General features: G+C 40.0%; 1 protein-coding gene across 8 annotated transcripts in view; it reads right to left on the bottom strand.

The window, feature by feature from the left end:
* The window catches only part of SLC44A3 (solute carrier family 44 member 3), a 92,681-nt gene that overhangs the window by 23,429 nt on the left and 46,227 nt on the right, over positions 1 to 23,025 (bottom strand). For 2 of the 8 annotated variants that reach the window (XR_012836553.1, XR_012836554.1), the window contains exons 2-10: positions 18,716 to 18,823; positions 16,082 to 16,224; positions 15,355 to 15,491; positions 13,981 to 14,074; positions 11,335 to 11,504; positions 10,705 to 10,794; positions 9,952 to 10,076; positions 8,808 to 8,994; positions 433 to 598 (exon numbers count right to left, since the gene is read on the bottom strand). Coding sequence is in view for 5 of the 8 variants with exons in the window: in XM_075759975.1 (XP_075616090.1) it covers positions 433 to 598; positions 8,808 to 8,994; positions 9,952 to 10,076; positions 10,705 to 10,794; positions 11,335 to 11,504; positions 13,981 to 14,074; positions 15,355 to 15,491; positions 16,082 to 16,224; positions 18,716 to 18,823; positions 21,958 to 22,005 (1,268 nt within the window). In the remaining 3 variants the exon portion in view is untranslated. Of the gene's footprint in view, positions 1 to 432; positions 599 to 8,807; positions 8,995 to 9,951; positions 10,077 to 10,704; positions 10,795 to 11,334; positions 11,505 to 13,980; positions 14,075 to 15,354; positions 15,492 to 16,081; positions 16,225 to 18,715; positions 18,824 to 19,119; positions 19,748 to 21,957; positions 22,040 to 23,025 lie in introns of those variants that run through there. The other 6 variants (XR_012836552.1, XM_075759975.1, XM_075759973.1 and 3 more) reach the window with 6 other exon arrangements.

The raw sequence follows: 23,025 nt of genomic DNA, 5'->3' as shown, positions 1-23,025 counted from the left end.
AGAACAAATGGAAACCCAGAGCAGGGATGAACACTTAGGAAGAGGTCAACTGAATACACGAAATTACCGAGGAGCTATATATTGCATCTCCATTTGGAGCTAATGCAGTCTCCTGGAAAAGGGTCAAATGCAGCCTGTGCCTTATGAATGCCAATTTCACCAGAGTCAGCTGAGCTCTACTGGCTTCTTTTAAGGCTCAGTTTGGTCTGGTAACTCCAGCAGTAGGGGTGAGCCACATTAATATCATACACATTGTAAAAAAATCTTACTCACAATCTTGCACCAAGCAACATTATTCTATATTAAATTGGGTTCCGAGATATTGACATAAATTGCAGTCTGAGACTATTTTGCTTAGAAAAAGATTGAAATTAAATGCTGGAAAATCCCCAAAACTATACGGGGGCGGGGGGGGGGGAATTCTGCACTCACCTGTTGAAGTAACAAGTAACCACTGCCCCAGCAATTGTCATTCGCTGACAGGCAAGAATGAATTCACTAGTCCAGATAAGGCCAATGAAATGATACCATGCCATGTAGCAAATTCCAGACAGAGCTCTGTATTCTACTTGTCCTCCTGAAGTAGTCTGTGCAGTACCTGGAGTGGGGATTACACCACTGTATTATTATAACACACCAGGCAAGAAAAAAAAAAAGAAGAAAAAAAAAGTACAGGTAAGTGCTTCTATACCCTTTTTCTTAACTTTTCTTCAATAAAATTAAAAAATAAATTCAGGTACTATTTAATTCTATCCATTCTAACAAAGTCAGAGAGACAAAATTTTGTAATTTAAATAGAATTTTGAAAGATAAAATCTTACAAAAAGCAAAAGCTTGGATTTAAATTGGGATTGAGACACAGCTGCCAATAAAGTCAAGAACACAGCTACAAATTAGTATAGATTTCTGAGAAAACTTTACTCAAGATTTGACTAATCAAACACTTCAGAAGTAAATGAAATCTTAATTTTCTTAATTCAAATTTGAAATAAAGTCACAGTTAGTTATTAAATGATTTAGACTTTTTCTGTAAGAAGCAAAAGAGAAAGACTGCAGAAAAACATTAAGGATGCATAACGTACTATTGCAACAGTGAAATTATTATTTTAATTATTATTACTAATTAGAACCATGGCAAGTAGTTTTCTGTTCTCTATACTTTGCAATCTTTATGCAAAACACAGACACATAAAGGCAGCCTCTCAAAAAAAAAAAAAAAAGTAGACACCTGTATGGTAGTATATGCTCCCATGTTACTACTGTATTCAGGAACATTGACAAATTCACTTATTCAAGCTAAAAAAAAAAAAATAATTGCCTTCAGTTCTGTTAATAATAAAGAATTTACTCCATATTCAATAGATGGCTTTTCAGAAAAGGTGGGGTAACTCAGGTAACTTAGCAATCAGACCTTTCTCTATGCAATCCTATTTATGCCACTTGACTCTGAAGTCTAGTCAGGGGATAACGGCATCGGGACATTTGTTCCTAGTGAAAGGTCTCTAGGTCCATAACCTGCCATTTTTTTAGTTCACCAAGCCTTAAGATTATAACCATAAAAATAAACATGTTCACAGAATAAAATGATCTTTAGAGGTGAGTAGTTTCTTATTCTAACTCCATGAAAGAAATAACAAAGTGAAACATGGAATTGCCTATTACTGCTAGAGCAACACTACAATTTAAGCTTTAATACTTCATGTTCTCCCACAGGACAGTGCATCACCTTCAAGTTCAAAACTACCACAGAATACAAAACTACCTATGAAATGGTTCACTTATTTCTGTCCTATTTTTCTATAGCCACAGAGTTCTTACTCAAGAATAGCTACAAGTAGAAACAATAAAGATTTGTTCTCAGCAATACCATCAGGTTTAGACAAGCTTTGTAAGTCTTCAGAATCAAGGTCCATTTGTCTGTAAATTATAAAAAATATTCATCTACCTCAGAGTAGCACAGGAAAATTATTGTAAAGTGCTCTGAAAGGATCAAAAAATGCTACATGGGTCCATAATTATTGTATCATTAGCTTAAATATGTATCTGCATAAAATAAATTGAATTATTTTACTCCTACAACATTAGCACTACAAGAAACTCACCCCTCTTAGATGCTCAGAGAAGAGCTACTTGCTATTCAAGGGCAAGAAGAAAAGAGTAAGTCTATGAATAGATTTACAGCCTACAAATTAAGCATTGTTCCCAGAGCTGAGTCAATCTTATTCTTGGCACTCTTGTAATCAAGACTTGCATCCATCAACACAGTACAGCTGGCCTCAAGGAGGAGTCTGTAGGTACTGTATCAGACCTGTTCTTCAAGGCAGCCTTTGCTGAAGCGGACACAGAGACATATGGTCTAGCTATTTTATTTTCCATTATTTCCATTATATTCAAGTGTATTTTAAGCCTGTGCAATGCAAGATACCTGATGGTGTGAAAAAGCTATTACTTGTATCTCAGATCTCTTCTCACAAGCTCTCAGCCATTCCTCCCCATTCCCTGCCTCCGTGGTTTTAAGTTTGGATGCAAAAGCTTTTTTTGTTTGGGGTTTTTTGGTTTGATTGTTTGGGTTTTTTAAGGGGAATTTTGCAGGATAGATTCATTTACTTTGGTACATTAAAATAAGCTATGTGCTACACCATTCCTTCTTGTTCTGAATTCAAGGGATTTTTCATCTCCCATACCTCTTCCAGAGGCTATAGACTGCTGTTTTCCTGCAGCACACACAACTAGCCAAATATGCTCCTTAACCATATAGCCTATAGCCCTTACAGAGGGAACTTATGCAAATGAAGGGTCAATGAGGTACAAGAAGGTCTCCTACCTCCCCATTTTTATGCAAAGACATTATGCCATTTGGTAGCAGAATTAAACACATTTTCCACCATACAATCCATCTCAACATTTCTCTTCCAAAAAAGGCACATTTCAGGCTTTGCTTCTGTAGTTTTGTCATGAAGACTCACAAATGTACGTATGGTAAACTAACTGTTTGCTTTTTACCAGCCTACTGAAATAACCACCTGCAGTAACAACAGTAATGGCTTTTTGTTTCCTGGCCAACCTTACACATGTGCATGTGCACAGCTGCACTGAAATCAGGCACATCCACCTGTGAGTTCACCATTGATCACTTTGCTGTCTAGGTACAGTAAATTGGTTTTGTTATCTCAAAGAAAGCTGTTAACCAATGTAAATATCTGTGTCTGACTGATTCCCTGTCTTGTGGGCCTACCGTGCATGCATAATTTTGTCAACAGAATTACATGCAATGCTGTTTTTCTTATGTTTTAGTAGCACAGATACACTTTAAAGCTTTCCTAGATACCCTGTGGAGAAAAGTATATGCCATTTTCCTCATTGCTCCACAGTGATCTATCTGTTCACACAAGCTAAACTTTCTTAACAAAGCTCTGAAATATGGTTTAATTTGCAACAGAAATTTTACTCCAACTACATAATCACAAATCTTTCTGGTGTACTATACACTGTTAGTGATAACATTAAGAAGTCAGTAAAGAACAGAAGTCCCTACACCTGAATCACCAAATCTGAAAACCTCTGATCAGTACAAATGTTGATCTGCTGCAAATACTTCAAAGAAGTGTTGTTAACAATGCAAACAAGCACAAGTGTTTGTAGCAGAATTCAGAAGAGGTTCTCCAACTGACTCTGCAGCCCAGTGCTGCACCATGATGTCAACACAGCAATGCAACGATACTGAAGTCAGTGTGCACATGCAGTATTATCAGCTACATTTTGGTACTTTCAGACTTATGTCAGATGCTCTTATTTGGCAACTGTTGCTGCAAGGTTTTGCTGATGCCTAGAGCAGCCGGCTGTTGTAAGGGATGAAAATTCCTGGGAAGTCTAGTTCAGCAATTTCATTATCAGAAACAAAGAACCACTGACCAGAAAATACCGAGAGTCTGTTTATCAGTTCCTGTTAACATGAAAATATGATGCGCCCTTCCCACTGCTAAGTGAGGAAAGGTTCTGGCATCACACGCTGAACCTTCATGCTTCCTGCAATAAAATTTATTGTCTTATTTTATTTAGCTTTTTTCCCATGTAGTGGTATTTACAGCTAAGCTAGCTGCCTGTAATTGGAATGTCAAGAACCTTGCAGGAAATACACTTTTATTGCTGGTTTTGCTACTGCACAGCTTTATGTGGCAGCTTTATTGCTCACTTGCCTGTAGGATGCACCTTCATTACATGAAAAACTCACACCACTTTCTCATCCTATATTACATGCATAGTCTTTATGCCATGTGGACTTCACAGCTTCTGCATGCTGGAAAGTTGAAAGGCATGCTTTGGTGTGCCACATGGCCACTTCAGTTCTGCAGTGAATGCCACACAAATTAGCAAACAATAAGACTCAATGACCCTAAGACCTATCAGCTTTTCCAAAGCACAGCTGAATTCCATTCCTAGCCAGCTAATGGTTCTAACTGGTGCCACTGTTTGTGCTGTCTCAAGTCTCCTGGAGTCTGGCATTTCTCCTAGTTTTCTAGGTCTGGAATTCACTCAGTCTCTGCTGCTCTTACAGATTCTGAATTACCAAGGTACTTAAGCAGGTGCCTACCTTAAAATGTCTAAGTAGTCCCACTGATTTTAATAGGATTATCCATGTGTGTCAAGTTAGTCACGTGCATAAGTACCTTTCCAAGTGTGGGCTATAGTTTTCTATAGCTCCCAAGAAGTTAGTCTTTTCTCAGAGTAACGCTAACTTTTGTGAGGGGATGTAAATAAGGTGCCTGCATGGTCACATAACAATCAGGTGCACCACAGCTGAAGCGAGGATCAAATGCTCCAGCGCTTAAGGTGCAGAGACGCTATAAATGTTATATAACTAGTGAAGATTCAAGGAAAATGTTAAGAACAGGTGCAGCACAGCATCAAGCCCATTTCACTTGCCCATCTCTCTGTATTAGACAAAAGACTAGTGTCTTTGTAAACATTTCATTTTTTTTCAGCTTTCTTCGTATATTTGCATTTAAAAGATAGTCTCCATAGCCCCAGAAAATATATTTGTGAGAATAAAAAGTCAAAGTGTGAAAACCAAGAAAACCACCACCTGTATTTTACAAACTGAATCTTGGCTAGGCAACTATTTGTCAACATAGAAAACAAATTGCTCAAAGAGAGCATATCATGGGAGATCTTCAGAGAAGTACTCTCAGCTGTTGCAAAAAGTCCCCAGAACTCAAAAAGCAAAAGAAGTGTCTTCCACTTACAGGACGATTGAAGAAAACACGTAGAAAATACAAAGCTGTTCTGCCAATGCACTATTAACCATACAGTACTATATTTATTTACTGTTACAGGATGTGTAAGTACTAGTCATCTTAGAACAGCAAAACAACCCCCAATGAGCTACGCCATTGTGAGCTGCTTTAACAGGCAGCATTTCAGAGGAGCCATATTTGGGTTGAAAATAAAGGAATATTCTCAATACCAAATTTAGCCTACTGTTCATTTCTCCAAGTTTTGAGAAAACAAATCTGAGGTGGAGCATGGGACTGGAAATCCAACCAACCATCACACTTCTCGCTGATACCAACCAATTGTCACCACGACAATTCTCCTCAACCTAACAGTTGCATAAAACAATCCTTCACAACCTCCCAGATCATTAAAAGGCTAAAATTGCCTTTGCTGTCTTCGAACTCCTCTCAGGAGGAGTTACTCAGTAATCAGAGCAGCTGTAAACAACTGTGCAGATTCAGAAGAAACTTTCTTATATTACTTTATCAGCACCTAGCGGGCACTGAGGCTGCTGCAGGTCATTTACATGTTATTTACATAAATACCTCGGCCCCTGGACTTTGCTAAGTCGTCCCTTTACGCCTGTTGGATAACAACAGCCACCGTTTAACATAAACAGCTTAACAAAAAGAATAGTTACAAATACAAATGATAAAATTAATAGAATCAAGTTTTAACCAGAAAAATAATCGAATATGTAGAGTGGCATTCATGCTTAGGCTGCAACTTAGAATTGGTATGGATTATTTATCAAATGCATATCCTCTTCTAAATATTAACACAGTAACTGTTAACAGAAAAATCTTACAAGGATTCACATCTACACTAAAAATATCCTGGCAGACTATTTCAGTAAAAAGGTATCTTTTACTAGATTCCTCAGATGAGCAATACATTGACAGTTAAGTGCCTGGAAATGACCTTCCCTTCCTATGCAAAATCTGCAAAAAGTTATTCTTTCCAAACTGAGAGCATCCTAGAAACTTTAACATTGCTCTACTGTGCAGCAAGGTTATGCTGCCTTCTGTACTGTACTGCTTGTATCACTCACTGGATAAATCAACATGCCTATTATGCTAGGGAGAAGACAAAAAATAAAACACCTCTGAGCCAGGAGACATGTGCTCCACTATGAATGCAACAGTAGGTCACAAACTGTTTGAATCCTACTCTCCAAGCAGGCAGGAAAAAAAGGAAAGAAAAAAAAAAAAAAAAAAAGGTTGAATAGAAATGTCTAGCAGGAAACAGAGAATATAACCAATGAAGGAAAATGGCACAACATGGAAAAAGCATAAAAAGCCTCTCAAAGGCAGTTGTCCACCGTGTGGAATTTGCTTTCGGGTATAATGTGCAAGTCACTACTTTCCTGCAAAGTCTGTAAAAGCATCAAGGAAATACCTGACTAAAACCCCATTCTGCACTTATCATCAAGCTGTTTCTGTCATGTGAGCTAAAATGTTTCTACTCTTCTAATGATTCCTGCATTTCCAAAAGCTTTTGAATACAACAGACTCAGCTGGCATTTTCTAAATTTAGATTTAACAAGGGCAAGCTTCACATTCTTATGTGTGCATATTAGGAGTACCAGTGAATTTTCCTGTGGGTAATGGGCCAGCTCAGCTTAACATCAAGGATGTAATACTTCCTCTAATAGTTATTGTTAATTACATATTTAGCAAATCTGTGCATTATCATTTATTTTGTTTACCTGCTACTAGATTTACTATAGTTAATCTTAAATTGCATCTGATCCAAGCAGGTGCATGAAATGAACAGTTGGTTGATAGCTCAGGAGATGCTCCTTTCTATAAAGGACTGGTCTGAACCAGTGATAAGGTACCCCACAGGGCCAGTTTGAGAATTACTGCTGCCTGGCTGATACGTGCATAAATGGGATGAAGATTTCGCAGAAAAGCTAACACCACACAAAGGTGTGTCTAGCACATAACGCTGACTCTGTAAAGGGAAAAGTCAACTCAGAGGAGTGTGGAGAAGGAATATTCATGACACCTAAAGCAAAGTGAATCTGCCTGACTAGTCAGCCAGGAACAACTCACAAAGAGGCTGCAGGTTGGCCCTGCTAGGTCTGACCCTTTTGCAGGAGAAGCAGGTTATCAGCCAGGTAAGTGCTTCAAACAGTCATTTCTGACAGTCATGAGCTACTGGGGAAAAGGCAGCAGAAACAGAGAAACCCTTGCAAGCCTGCATGATTCTCCAACGAAAGCTGCAGGGAAACAGATCCTAGCCTGGCCTAAGCAATGGGTGAGTGATTTACAATGCCAGCACGGACTCAGACAGACTCTCATGTTACAAGTGAAGTGGGTCTTGTACAGAGCCAGAACTAACAGGGTGAGACTGAGATGGAAGCAGTTGTGATGGAAGAGTAGTGAAGTATCTGGCCCATGGAGGTGGGGAATTCTGCCAGTTTTGCCAAATAGGCTCAGCTACGGAAAGGTCAGACCTAGCAGGGATCTGTAAGCCTGTACAGAGGAGTTACTGCAGCCACTGTCTCAAGCGGTGGTAGAAACGCAAAATAAAATGGTGACACATAAGCATTTGAGGAGCTAGGCTGCATTTGGTTTTCCACACAGAAACCACTGCCAAAATTCAGAAAATAGAAAACCCATGAATAAATCTGAGAATAACAAACAACTGTCTCTATTCACATCAATTCTGCATCAGCTCCAACTTAAAGGACAACAACTGACTCCTAGTACTGGCCCTAGAAATTTAAAATGAAAAAACCCCACAAAACAAGCCTCCACCTAACCCCAAATAATAATGCTTCCTATGTACAAAGATTGATGTCTGCATGAGAAGTTATCCCTAGAGCTACACAGAGTTTAGCTTCCCATCTTTGGGTGATGGTGTATGGAAGAACCACCTGCCCCTCCCTTGGACGGTGTGATGCCAAGGCACAGCATCCGAATCACTCCAGTTCAATCAGTGACAGATCTCATACTCTGTATCTTGCAGATCTTTCACAGTGATTGACTATTTCTACAGAGGACCTCCCCTACAACTGCAAGAACCTCTGGATTAATCCAAATACTGTTGTACCAGTCTAAATAATCATAGCAGTTGTGACTGAACTACTGCTCATAAACAACATTCTGTCTCCATGACAAGTGGACATTGTCTACAGTCAGAAAAGATTAACATTCCCATTTCATCACAACTACACCACAAGCTCTCTCCTCCCTTCTGTTACCTTCTTCATTTAAATACATCAAAGATATATTGTATCTACCACAATCTAATAATAAATTAAATAATTGAGAAAGAACAGAACTAAAGTCCACATATAGGAGCAAAAATCTCTCTTCTGTAGTGCTATGACTCATAGAACCATGGCAATGTTGAAGACTTCAACGAGTCAGGGGAAAAAATAAACAAAAAAAGGAAAGAGTAACACAGCTGTATAACAACGCTAGCCCACATTTTGTACACTGACACCAAGAGGTCCCATGTTTAAGAACTGAACTTGGGAAACAGATAGCAATTATCCAAAAACATGGAAAGCACATACTTACCCGCAGTTCCTAAGCTAAGTAGTACAGCAACCCAAACTACCCAGAACACAATGAGAATCAGAAAGGTCCAGAGGGGTTGGAACAGGAGGAAAGGTATTCTGCCAATGATTTTACCAACAATTTGAAAGAGTTGCACAGTGAACGGAAGCCTCTTTCTTAGTACAAGTATAATGGAAAGCACAACAACCTGTTACAGGAAATAAAAAGACACATTGTTGGCTCTTTTTCCTTAAGAAAAGTAGCAGGGTTGTCAAATGTGGGATCAGGTGTTACAGATTTCATAAAGACATGATGGCAAGACATTTTACACAAACTTACTGCACACAGGAAAAGCTTTCTAAGACACCGCCTATGTTCTCAAAGAGCCTGTGGATTAAAATCTGCTTTTCTGAAATGATTACTACTGTTATTTTGAAACAAAATAGGACTCAAAACTGTAACTGACCCAATGGAAACAGTCTGTTTTGCTTTACAGCAAACACAAATGTGCGTTACATGCTACACATTCCTTTCACGTACCCTGTATGGCATGGACTCTTTACACTCAGGTCAGCTTGCCACTGTTGGCAATGGCAGAAGGACCAGTCCTTTACTGCAGAAAGGACAGTAGCACAACCAAACTAATTTGAGAGCTGTGTACATATGGAAGCAAAGCAGACATAAAGTGAAACCACATTTAAATAATTTTTTTCCCCAAAGTAAAAAAACCCACCAAAACTCCAAGTCAAAAACTCCACAGTATCCTCAGTTCTTTGTATATGACAAGGAACTATGAACTGAAATTAAAAGAGAGGTTGGAATCCACAGATCTCACATTCATATCAAGCCAGTGCCCCTCTATTCATTCAACATGATTCTTCAGTTAGATGATGCAGAGAAGAGTGGGGAGGGAACATAATTCTTGTATTTCTATACCACCAATGCTAACGCCATTTGTACAGGGCTGAAGTGTGGCAGAGCCCTGTGCTGACAAATTTCTCAAGGAAGATATAAAACTATTTAAATGAGTGTAACCATATCTTATAATTGTTTCTCATTTTCAAATCTGAAAGGAATGAGGAATTATTTTTACTGTTGCAAACCACTGTCATTCAAATTTTCAAATTATGTCCTCTGTCGTTGCTTAGGGTAAAATGCTACTTACAGTAACTATTGTTGAGAAGATAGCATATCCAAGTAGAAATTTTACATTTTCCTTTTCTGTTTCCAGTTCAGTGCTGGGATCGTTCCTGTAGTCATAATAGAGCCACCAGAGAACACCTGAGACAACTGAGTAAAAAAGAGCAGCATGAAGGCAGGCAGCACTCCCCAGGCTGCAGCACCCTGATGTCTGCCTGGCCTCCCTCAAGAGTCTCTCGCCCTTCTGCCCAACCCGAGCCCAGCTCAGGAGTACTGTTGCCTAGCAGAGAGGCGCAGTATCAATGAACACAGAGAAAATTCACATAATGGTCTGTTAGTCTGAGGTAAAACCACAGCAGAACATTTGGTTTTCTTGCAGTTATTCTAAAGCTCAGGCATGTAATTTCACTGAGGAAATACAAAGCTAACTTTCATGGAATGATAAGCTTTAGCTGGACACATTCCTATAGTTCTCCCTTTCTAAAGCAGTCAGTGTAAAACTTCACTAAACTTTGCAACAGTAGCATTTCATAACTGCATTCATCTGCCAAAAAAAATAGAAATCATCATCATCCTAACACTCAGCAGCTGAAACAGCACATCCAGACCTTGGCACCAAAAGGCAAGCAGGGCTCCGCTTGGAAATGGCTGTGGTAAGCTTAAGATTACTGAGGACGGCCATGGAGAAGAAGGATAGCTGTTTCTTCAGCTGCCTCTCCTCCAGTTCAGTGAGATGACCCATTTAACTAAGCATATGCTAAAAGGTAAGTCTACTTACATAACAAACCAAATACAACCAGTGCAATCAAAGTATGGACCAGAAGTGGCCGAATGAATCTGAAGGCTAAAACCAGTATAAAAGAGAAGGCTGAAAAATAAAGTTAGTTAGTTTATTATCAGTGTTACAACCCATTTAACTCTTATTTACTTTAAAGATAAATTTAAGGTTCTTGCAGAATTTGGGCTTTTAAACAGTGGTCTCAAAAGCAACAGCATTTAGTAGAGCTGGCAACGTTTTTAACATTTAAAACACACAGTTACCTATAACTTACTAATAATGAGCTTATAACTGAAATATTTCACCTTGGGAATTATTAGCTTTTCAATAGTATTTTGTGTAAGATTTAAGTTAAAATGTTCATGCTGATCATCAACATTTTCTTACAGTCCTCTGAAATGAGGTGTATGATCATATCAAGGAACACAGAATCTGTTATTTCATAGAGGTGTGTTTCATCAGTCTATTAAATACCTCCTGATAAAACACAATCACTCTTTCTTGAAAATAACTCTGCCCAGAAAACATGAAAAAGACCACTTTTAAATTAAAAACATAAAGTTAATAGAAACATTTGAAACCTCACATTTTGATTGAATATTATTCTTCATTTTTTATTTATAACCTTACCTAGTGCAAGGACACTCAGTCCTATCACAGTATCTCTTCCTGTCAATATTCCACTCAGAATTCGGTGAAAGACATCCATTTCATTAACCATACTTATTAAGACAGATGCGTATTTGGAGTAACATTCAGGATTTTGTGGAACACATCGATTAAATAATGGAAAAGATTTACTGGAAGGTTAAAAACAAAGATGGTAAAAATATTAATTACTGGACAGTTTCAAATCCACAGAGATCCATTCCACCATCCTCTTTCAAGCCCTCTGCAGTACCCTACTAGTATCCTCAACAGAGTTTTGCAGCCACAGCCCGCCAATCTGATCTGTAACCTGGCAGGCATCCTCCCTGCCCAGGAGGACACCTTGCACATGGAGTCTGACACAGCAGGGCACTGGGCATGGGAGAGGTCTGTTACTAATGGTACTTTTATGTTTCATCTGCAAAATAAACTCCTAGCAGCATCATGCCTGTGCATTGTACCAGAACATCCATTCAAGATAAACCTGGGAGAAAAAATTAACTACTATCTCAATCACCATCAGCATGTAGCCCCCATTCCCATTGTAGTCTGGCTTCACTTGCTTTGCTCCCATTTGTTTACATAAAACCTAAACTCATGTTAATGTAGCTGTAAGCTACCTTGTAGATAATTCTAGACCACAAACACTTTCCATTGTTTTTATGATACTTAAGCATTCTAAAAGCCACATCAAAACAATGTTTGTAAGGTACAATTAACACCACCAAATATTTACATATGAAATTGTTTGGCATTCCCAGCCAAGCTTCCAGAATATATTTATTGTTGCACTTTGGCAATGCTGTACTACAACAGTCAAAGACATAGTCATACGTTCCTCAGGGGTCAGTCCTGGGACCTGCACTGTTCAACATCTTTGTCAGCAACATGGACAATGAGTGCACCCTCAGCAAGTTTGCTGACGACACCAAGCTGTGTGGTGTGGTCGACATGCTGGAGGGAAGGGATGCCATCCAGAGGGACCTTGACAGGCTGGAGAGGTGGGCCCGTGCAAACTGCATGAAGTTCAACAAGGCCAAGTGCAAGGTCCTGCACGTGGGTCGGGGCAATCCCAAGCACGACTATAGGCTGGGTGAGGAATGGATTGAAAACAGCCCTGAGGAGAAGGACTTGGGGGTATTGATTGATGAGAAGCTCAACATGAGCCAGCAGTGTGCGCTCGCAGCCCAGAAAGCCAGCCATGTCCTGGGCTGCATCAAAAGCAGTGTGACCAGCAGGTCGAGGGAGGTGATCCTGCCCCTCTACTCCGCTCTGGTGACACTCCACCTGGAGTACTGCATCCAGCTCTGGGGGCGCCAGTACAGGAGAGACATCGAGCTGTTGCAGCGAGTCCAGAGGAGGGCCACAGGGAGGATCAGAGGGATGGAGCACCTCTCCTATGAGGACAGGCTGAGAGAGTTGGGGTTGTTCAGCCTGGAGAGAAGGTGGCTCTGGGGAGACCTAACTGGCAGCCTTCCAGTACCTGAAGGGGGCTGCAGGAAAGATGGTGAGGGACTGTTTATCAGGGAGTGTAGCGACAGGACAAGGGGTAATGGGTTTAAGCTGAAGGAGGGTCGATTTAGATTAGATGTTGGAAAGAAATTCTTTACTGTGAGGGTGGTGAGGTTCTGGAACAGGTTGCCCAGAGAGGTTGTGGATGCCCCCTCCCTGGAAGTGTTCAAGACGAGGTTGGATGAGGCTTTGGGCAACGTGGTCTAGTGGACGGTGTCCCTGCCTGCAGCAGGGGGGTTGGAACTAGATGATCTTTAAGGTCCCTTCCAACCCAAACCATTCTACAATTCTATGATTCTATACCTAAAAAGAGGAGGTTTATTTATCAACAGTTAAAAACTTCTCTGACCAGCTTTGCTTCTACTGTGAAACATGACTATGCAAGATTAGTAACTTTGCTGAGTTCCTTGCCAAACAGAAAAAAGCCTAAAAAGTCGAAGAAGTAAAACATGCCATATTTTTTCATCATTTTTCATGCTCTCCTTTGATCTGCTGTATGTAATGTTTTTATGTGATTCCTGCTCTCTTCTCTTTGCATTTTTCCACTGTTTTCTCTAGTTCAGAGCAGATGACTTAGCTCTGCAAACATGCAGATTCCAATTCTTTGTTCTATTTTCATGACATAGTGGAGTTTAAAATCATGGGTTTAAGGATTTTGACTTAAAAGTGCCAAATGTTAAAGACAGTGCCATCCACAGACCTGTGCTTAAAGCCAGCTGGCTATGAATTAATTCTGATGGAAATTTCTGGTTCAGGACAGCAAGGAAGGCACAAGACCACAGCTCTTCTTCCTTGGCATTGAGGGAGAGAGCAAAAGTCTGTGCAGGAGGTAAGTTGCTCCTCATAAGGAGTGTTTTGCTCCTGATTTGGAGAGAAAAATTCTCTAAAGGGTAGAGGAATAGAGGGAATGTAGTCCTTGTTCATTCTGTGGGACAGGTCACTGCCACGTTCACAGATACACACGAGAACTCGTAAGGATACATGTACAAAAACAAATAAACAAAGCAAAACCATTGTGACTGTGAAATACCAAGTCAAATGCAAAATGTGAGGAAGTAACAACCCTTAAGAAGCTATCTAGACTCAAGGGTGTTGTAAAGTACTAGTAATTCTTACCTCGGTGGAACTGGCAGTGTGGGACACAGCTCAGCTGCCTTTGGATTTAGTGTGTAACTGGAAATGTTCAGGTTGTAAACACAAAGACAAGAACCTAAGAAGGGAAAAAAAAAAGGTAACTTAATATTAGTTAAAGTTTCAGAGAAAAACACATTATCAGTTATGTTTACACTTCTGCTCTGATCCCTTAGCAGGCCATATTCAGCCCTGATATTCCAGTGCAAATGTAAATAACAAATTAGTTAATTGGGCAAATCTAAAGCAACCTCTGCAAATGTTTTGCCTTCTAGACTTAACTATAATTACCATTTACTGATCTTCCTAGAGGGCAGACATGCTATTTGTTCCACAGTGCGATACGTCGGCTCTAAACTCTTACTCATTAAGATATGATAACAGAAAAACCTAAAGCTACACTAGAACTAGGGCCCTCATGATTTAGAACAGAATATATATCCATCCAGAAAGGTAACATTTTCTGGGCCTGAGGCTAGATACTACCAGGTACTCAGCTAATAATGCTCTGCTCCACTACATAATGCTTCTGGGAAAAAAAGGCTGGATACATTCAAGCCATTCCAAATGCAATACTGCCCTCTCCCTTGAGATAAAGATGCAAGCAGTTTTAGCATGTAGATGGAATTTCATGCAATTATATTCAGTTACACTGAAAATATTTACATACTATCATGGGTGTTTACAACTTGCTGTACATACCAAATGATGGCAAAATATCCCAACATGAAACTAAGACAAATGTTGTCAATTTAATTAGCAATCCTTGCCAAACAAAACAAAAAAGAATAGAATTCTGACCTCCAAAAAAAAAAAAGCCATTAATATTTGTTTATGCAGACCATGTTTAGCTACTTCTGACATCATATTCATCTTGAACACCAGAGTAAAATTTAAAAAATTGTATGTGGAATAGTAAACTTTGGGATCTGACATCTAAAAGGATAAAAACACTTGTGTATCTCTGGAATTAGTAATTCCACCATAGTTTTAACTAAATTTAACAGAAGCAGTTGCACAGGTTTCTCAAATAGCGTATGAGCTCTGTTCACCTACTGGCACCTCTACCGAACTACACCAGTTAATTCTCAGCAGCCAGTTTTCTGCTGGATAATCTCAGCATTGTGCAGGAATTAATCAACAACTTTTAAATTTGCATAAGAGAGCTATAACATTTCTAGAAACTATGGCTTGGAAATAAAGCAGAAACAAGACATTTCATTTTCTGTTGCCATGAACTGCTCAGGAAATTAAGGGTAAGAAATTACTCCCTAGTGTAGCAAACATAAAAATAACAAAGTGAAAGCTGCTCAACTGTTCTACAGACACACTAAGATATTTATATTCCCTGTTGCACACCATTATTCCTTGCAAAACTCTGGAGGTCTTCCAAAGAGTTGAGTTGCTCTTGTGGACAACTAGACACGCACAAGGAAAGCGAACTGCTTTTGAGGCTCTGCATTTCCAGGCTGCATGAATTCAGAAAGAACACATACCTAGAAAGAAAAAAAGATCTTCTTTTCAAAAAACAAGATTTCTGGGGTTTATAGGTTTAAATTCTGAGCCTTCTTTCCACCTTTTTAAAGTGCTACAAAGCTAACAAACTCTTTTTCCACATTTAATGGAAAAAAAGGGAGTCTGAAGTCAGAAGTTAAGAAGCAATTTGAGAATATCCTACATTTTCACACTTCATTTTATGTTCTTAAATGGCATCAGAAGCTGCCAAGGTGGGTGCCATTCTACAAGGACTAGTTCACGGGAATTGACAGAATGACTGGGAAATTTAACATGCAAATTCCTTAAGTACAAAGATTTGCCATATAGAATGACTGCTGGTTTGGCCAAAGTCCTGTGTAAGACCTTATTTAAGAAGAAGCCAGCATAAAGCATAACGATGTAGCACATCTTCAAATTCTCTCTCAGCCTTTTAGTTTCACTCACCATTTTTGCACCATTCTCACACCTTTTTTTTTGCCTTTTAATATAAGCATGTGTATATACAGATATATGTATGACTACTAGCAGATGTATATCTTATTAAATTTTCAAACATTTGATTTATTTAGACATTATCTGACATACTTACTTTTTATTAGTCATGTCCTGTCCAGAAAGGGGTGCCCCTTTTACAGCAGTGTTCTTCCTACCACATATGTTCCCGAAGCTGTCATATCCAAGCACAAGTCTTTCTGCAGCACCAGCCATCACAGCATAGCCAGTTATAAACATCTGTTAAAATATTTTTTAATGTGAAATCATGCTACAATAGCTTTTCCCTCCCATTCAATAAATACTCCTTTTAACCCATGCATTTTTGTCTTGCGGATACAAACAGTTAAATTTGAAATTCACCCCTCCGCACAAGGCCGGAGCAAGTCATACAGACAAGTTTAGCCCTATTACCTCCTTAGAGCTTTCCATCATCTATTGCTGAAAGTATATAAATTAAGCGGAGTATCACAGGAGAAGAAAGATAGGAGTCCTGATTAAAATAATAGGAAAGCAGTAGTAAGGTGCTAAACACTGTCTCTACCAAAGTTTATGTGTGTCACTAAGCAAGGTCACTCAAATGGTAATTTTTCACGTGTGCTCACCACTTCTGTTTTTTCAGGGTGCCCTTCAAGACACACCTAGGAAATATAGCTGCTGAAATGTTGAGCCTTTGCAGCTGCTAGTGAATTTAATCAGAGGTATATTTTAAACACGTGAAGTAGAATTAAAATGCAGGTTACCCAAAATTTCAGGAAGATGCATTCTCTAACACACGTGAAAAACCTGGAGAGCGCCATGCTGTGGACTTAGGTGACACTACACTGATCTTTTAGATGCTCTGCTGTCGATCAAAGCCCCAGCAGATCAGCTCCCTGTAAACCCCAGGGGCAGCTAAGCACCCCCGATGGGCAAGTAGCAGCAACCCTTAGTCAATATAAGACACTCTGCCTAGGAATGCAGATTAAACCCTGCTCACGTACTCCACGAAGGCCGAAACGCCCCTTGAAAAGAACCTGTCCAAGTGCCAAGAAGCAGTAATTCTTCTTCCGGGAAGTCGGTGAAGTCCCAGGCACAACTTTACCCAAAGGCTTATTTACAGCACTCCAGCTATTGAAGAACTCAGTGATTCAATCATCTCCTCTGTCCCGTGGGGTAAAAACCACATTTCACACACACCGAGGACAATACACTAAGCTCTATGGCTACCTGCCAACTGCTGGCAGCAGCAAGTCATCTCAGTCCCACACTAACCACAACTACTGTGCTGAGCATCAGCTCTGCTGGAGACAGATTGCACTTATCGGATCCAGCACAATTGCTTTCTTAAAGGGTTTAGAGCCTTTATTTGCAATTTTACTTTTAACACTTGTGACTAAAGATGGAATCTGGGCAAAAACTGAGTCTCATACACAAACATGTAAGTATGTGCTTCCTCAGACCCCAATGTAGTCTCATTTTCGCTTATATGCTTGCAGTCTAACTAGTTAAATAACTTTTTTTTTTAACTTATGACGTATGTTAATGCCATCTCAATACGGAGATCTTTATAGAGACTCTACAATTAAAGCAGACATACCACTTGTGTAATATTTGTTACAATAACAAAATATTTTCAGGCCTAGTTTATTTACATAGCAATCTTTTTTTAATAATTAAATTGTTCTCAGAAGAAAAAGGAGAAATGAACTGGTGTTGTAACTCAACCTGAAATATGCTTTCAGAAAAACTGGCATTCCTTCTAAAGATGGATGTTACACATCCATTGCCATCAGTACAGCAAATACTGGGTATATGTGATTTTTTTTTTTTTAAAGTGCTGAATGCTAGATACAAGCCATAAATATTGTTAAGTAATAAATGGCGGTATGACTGCTAGAGGGGTGTGTCTATACATGCCAGTGATACGCATTTCCACAGAGTTACTAACATGGTTTCAATTTTTTTCACCATGTGAACTAATCAGTGTCACCAAAACCTTTTTCACATTCTAGAAATAAGATGAAACAAAAGAAAATAAATACATGTATGCAATAAACTATTTCACAGAAACTGAGCAATAAAAACAGTGAGAGAAACAAGCAAAAATCCTAAATCCTCATCGTTTGACAGGTTTCATTTTTCCCTCCACTGATCAAAGGACCAAGCATAAGACAGCATGTAAAAAAACCTATCCTGTTCATGAAGTCCAGCTTCAGCTTATGCAGTGTTCAAAATGTGTATGTGTTTATCTGCATTAGCTTCCATTAAAAGAGCTATTAAGAACTGAACTGAAAACTTATTAACAGCATATTCACAAGAATCCTGAGTAGCCTCAGACATATCATGAAAAAACATTCATACTTAAGAAAGACACAACCTGTTCCCAAAAGCTTGCATGCTGTTCTAAGCACAGGACAGATAATGACTATAGTGATAATGATATAACATCACACAAACATGTTGCAAGAAAACAAGACTGCAATGAATAAGCAGAAATCAGAGCTCAGCCACTACAAAAAAAGCAAATTCTAAATAGCCCAGCGCTGTGTATACATGGCATCTAAAGCATACAGTCAGAACTTAAGTCTGTGTAACAGACACAGCAATAAAGGTGCACCACCACAAAGGTCAGTTCTGTCCCAGTGCAATCCTGTCCTCATGAATAATTTCAGTTTAGATCTAGTATACCACTGTGCACAACCCCATTAACTTTGGAGCTGATTTTTCTTTCAGAAAGAAGCATGCTTACCAAACCAGTCCAGAAAAGAAAGAAGAGGAGCAACCAGACAGTGTCTGTGCACTTTCTGTAAATGACTGGTCTCCATTCCCGTAGCTCAGAAGCACTATCTCCGAAATCCTAAAGTGAAACAAAGAAAAGAAAACCCCAAACTTCCTGTGAAATTAGAATCAAGTTTCAAACATCTGAGATTTCTGAAAGAGCATAACCTAGTATTGAAAATGCCAAACATCTGGTAGCTCTCTACCCGAAACTGTTGCGCAGTTCGTCCATAGCGTAGCACACCGCCGCTGCACGCCAGCCCGCACCCGCCCGCAGCCCCGCACTGCCCGGGGCAGGCCTGGGCGCCGCCGCGGGCCCAACTTATTCTCCCCCTTCTCCCGCCGCGCCGGGTACCGCTCCGTTCCGGCGCTCACCTGCTGCTGGCCCCCGCGCCGCTCCATGCTCCCGCCTGCCGGGCAGGGCCGGCTGCGCCGCCGGGCTGCGCGGGGGCTGCAGGAGGGCCTTGGGGAGCAGCGGCCTCGGCGACCGTGCCGGGGCGACGCCGGCTACGGGACTGCACCAGCGCCCGCAGCGTGCGCCGCGGGGCCGGGCCCGCCCGGGAGCAGCGCCCCGGCCCGGCGGTGGCACCGCCGGCAGCTCCTCCTGCCGCTGTGGCCGGACGCTGCCAGCCCCGTCCCGACCGCCTCTCCCGGAGTCGCACAGCGGGCGGGCCGCGGCCCCGCCGGGCAGCTGCGTTTGCGGGAAGAAACGGCATGTCTCTGCCCGAAGCTCAAGCGCCGGCGGCCGGCCGAGCGACGGCAGGCGCTCTGTGGAAGCGCGGGCGGAGCTCGCCCGCTCTACATTCGAGCAATTAACTAACTTCCCTGATAGTCGGACGAGTTGCTTTGGCTGGGGCAAGCCGCGCCCGGGGACAGCTGTCTCACGCACTGTGGCCGTCGGGACAGGGCCCCGGGCGGCTGGCAGCCTCTCCGCTCCCGGGGCACGGGGACGCCGAGCGCTGCCCGGGCTGGGCGAGGGCCCTTCTCGCCGCGGGGCTGGGGGCAGCGCCCGGAGGGAGTAAGCTCCCTCTTAGTTAAGAGGGTAGTAAGGTACTGTCGGGGTGAGCCTGCGGGGCGTCCTGAGCCGCAAGTTTACAAGTGGGCACTGGCCAGGGTGGAGGTTTATTTTTCACTGTTAATTATTTATGGGAATAACTGTAGATTTGTTATTGTAGTACAAAACGTGCGCGGTTTCATTGTGTAAAGCCAACTGGTACTGATACCATCTGGCTACTGTGGCTGCATTACAGTTAGTCATAGATCCTTCTCAGCTGTTGTTTGTTTGTTTGTTGTTTGCATACTGACATGTTATGTTAGACCATAATTACCTCTCATCGATGTCCATATGAATTTTGCATGCACAGAAATAACCACCCTGAGTTAGATCAGTGCTTGTAATTTGAATGACCAATGAATGCAGAAATTATTAGCCACTTTTAATAACCTGTTTTTTCAGTGCTGTCCCTGTTGTCTTTTTTTAATTATATGTTCACTAAGTTCAGCTCAATAATCTAGATAAAATTAATATTACAAATTGAAAATATATTAAAATTACATTTTTGTTTCCTTCCTGACAGTCAATGGAAAAAATGTCCTCTTTCAGAAGTAGTACAACATCTGCAACTGCAATAAAATTGAATTAAATTGAAGCTGTTTGGGAAAGCTGTTTAAGAATTGGTCCATTTTGTACAGGAGACAAAGCATTAGGCTGGTTTTGCTTAGAAAAAAGAACTTATTCCAGTTCTCAAGTGAAAATGCAGAATGAAACTTTGGTTACAAACTAGCATAGATGGAAGCCAATTGGTAATATCAGAAACTGGCATTAAAAAAAAAAAAGACTTAGTCTCTGTCCCAGAGCATTTCAGAGTCCTTCTAAGCTAACTGGAACTAAATACATTTTTTTAAAAAGTTAACTTGTGCAATGTTTCTGAAATTTACTTTTTAACTGATTTAACAGAGCTCAGTACAATACTGATTTAAATTTACACCCCCTCTTCCCCCAAGAAATGGTTCTGAGAAAACATAACAGGAAAGATTTCTAAAAGTCTGTGTCTTACAAAGGATTTATTAAACCATTTGGTTTCCAGCCAAATCACAGTTCTTTTCTTTATCAGCATTGTGCCTTTTAATGCTCATTATTCATCAATCTGTAGAGAGTTTTCATAATTTGTGTGAAAATTAGAATAAAATTCTAGAATGTAATATATGTTGCAAAAGTAATTTTGTGTCTATGGAACCTAAATAGAGAAAATAAGTTTTCCTTCACTTTTTTGAATCATTTAGGTTGGAAAAGACCTTTTGCACTATTGCACTTTAAAAATGTGTGAAAAAAACTCATTTTCCCTTGAAATGCAAATGTGAAATTTGTATTTGTTTCAAGAGAAACTTTTTTCCATAAAAGAAGTTCAATATTTTGATTATATCAAGAAAAATAACCAAAATTATTAATAACTTTTAACCTAGACACAGAGTAACCTCATTATCTGATTAAGAAAAACCATTCTAAAAGAACAATGCCAATGATGAAGGCTGATATTAGAATTTGATGGCTTGCTGTCATCACATGCTAATATTAGCTTTCATTGTTGATCTGGCCTTTTTTGAATGATTCTCCTTAAGCTCTATATTACGTTCTTTTTGTGAATAAAGGAAATCAGCAAGTGGAACAAATATTGCTGCTAATATCCCGATTCCAAGCAACTGAAGTTGATGGAAAAACACTGGAATCAGCAGTAAGGCCTGCTTTTACAGAGCAACATCAATCATAATTCTTGTATTCCTTCAGTTACCATAGGAAAAGTTATCTTATACTTGATAGAAAATAACTCAGGATTAGAACAGGATTTTTTTAAAAATTGTAACTATTTTAATTGTAGTAGGGTGTTTTCCTGAATTTCAAACATGATCAAATACAACATTCATTCTATTTAGTAACAGATGAGTAGTTATATCATATGTCACTAGGTGGTGCTCTGCTCCTTGTTTAGAGTTACAGCATTTCAGATTGATGAGAAGAGGCTTATGCTATGGTTAGCCAGTATTCACAAATGAGGATTTTCATGTTACAGTTGGAAAAAATACTAGGAAGCAAGGCTCAGATCGATAAGAAATTTAAACATCCACATCCAAAATGTAGTACTGAAAACTCTTGTTTGTTATTTTTCCAATCCTGCAAGTGCCCAAATTGCCAAGATCAATTTTAAACTGTTTTACCACTTTCACAGGAAGGAGCCTGCTTCTGCAGCTAAGTAATTCAAGCATTCAGTGGGCAGCAGAGAGTTTTAGAATTGACATTTTGTAGGGTTGATTCAGTTTAACCTAAAAGAGAAATGAGATAAAAAAGAGTTCTGGAAAAAAAGTATTGGATTACAGAACTGTTCCTTTTATGAGACAACTAATGACTTGGCGAGAGAGGTGTACAGTGGCTTGTGTTCTCCCTGGTGAGAAGTCCAGGTGAGAGCCTTTGGTCTCTGTCCTTTGGTCTACATGCACAAGATGCTGACTTTATAATATGCTTCAGCTAGGTCTTGTATCCAACTACAGCCACTTTCCTGGGACATTAGTGTAATGGGGGTTGACATTCACTTAGGAGTCTTCACTGCTCTCTCGAATATGTAATGTTTCTTGTAAAGGCAAAAAAAAAAAAAAAGAAAAAAATTAAATCGTGGAGTACCCAGGAACTCACAGTGATTTAATTGTGAATGAAAACAGTAACCATTCAACCTGCTTGGTGTGTTGTGGTGAGGCAACCACAGGATGGGAGATTAGTGTTTACATTTTCAAGACTACTTGTAGTGTTTAAGAGCTTTTTTTATATGTTACCTATCTTCAGACATGTTTCTCAGCATCAGCAACAGAAATACTGCAGCAGTAAAAACTCATGGGCATTTTTCTCTGTTTCAATTCTTTGTTTTTCACAAAGTCACCCAGACTATACAGAAGAAAACCAGGTATAAACTCAAGCTTCCTGACTCCAAGCCTCTGCTTTAATCACAAGGTTATTATTTCTTATGGGTGTGTTGTTTATTCATGAATAGTGAATGCCAGTGCTGCCTGCACCTTAGGCTCGACTTTCTTACCAAGAAACTTACGTGGTTAAACTGGGGCAGGAATGTGGGTTGGGAGAAGGTATTAAATGAAAACATGACAGTTCCTTGCTAAACTGGTTAAGTGAGATGACCGCCCCTATCTGTATCCCCTTCTGGGTCAGACAAGGAACAGAGACTAATTACTTTAACAGCAGGACACAGCAACTGAGAAAGTCAACCTAAAAGTAAACTT

Source organism: Balearica regulorum, chromosome 8 (assembly GCF_011004875.1).
Source record: "Balearica regulorum gibbericeps isolate bBalReg1 chromosome 8, bBalReg1.pri, whole genome shotgun sequence".
Taxonomy (NCBI): Eukaryota; Metazoa; Chordata; class Aves; order Gruiformes; family Gruidae; genus Balearica; species Balearica regulorum.
This window is presented reverse-complemented; position numbering and strand designations above follow the sequence as displayed.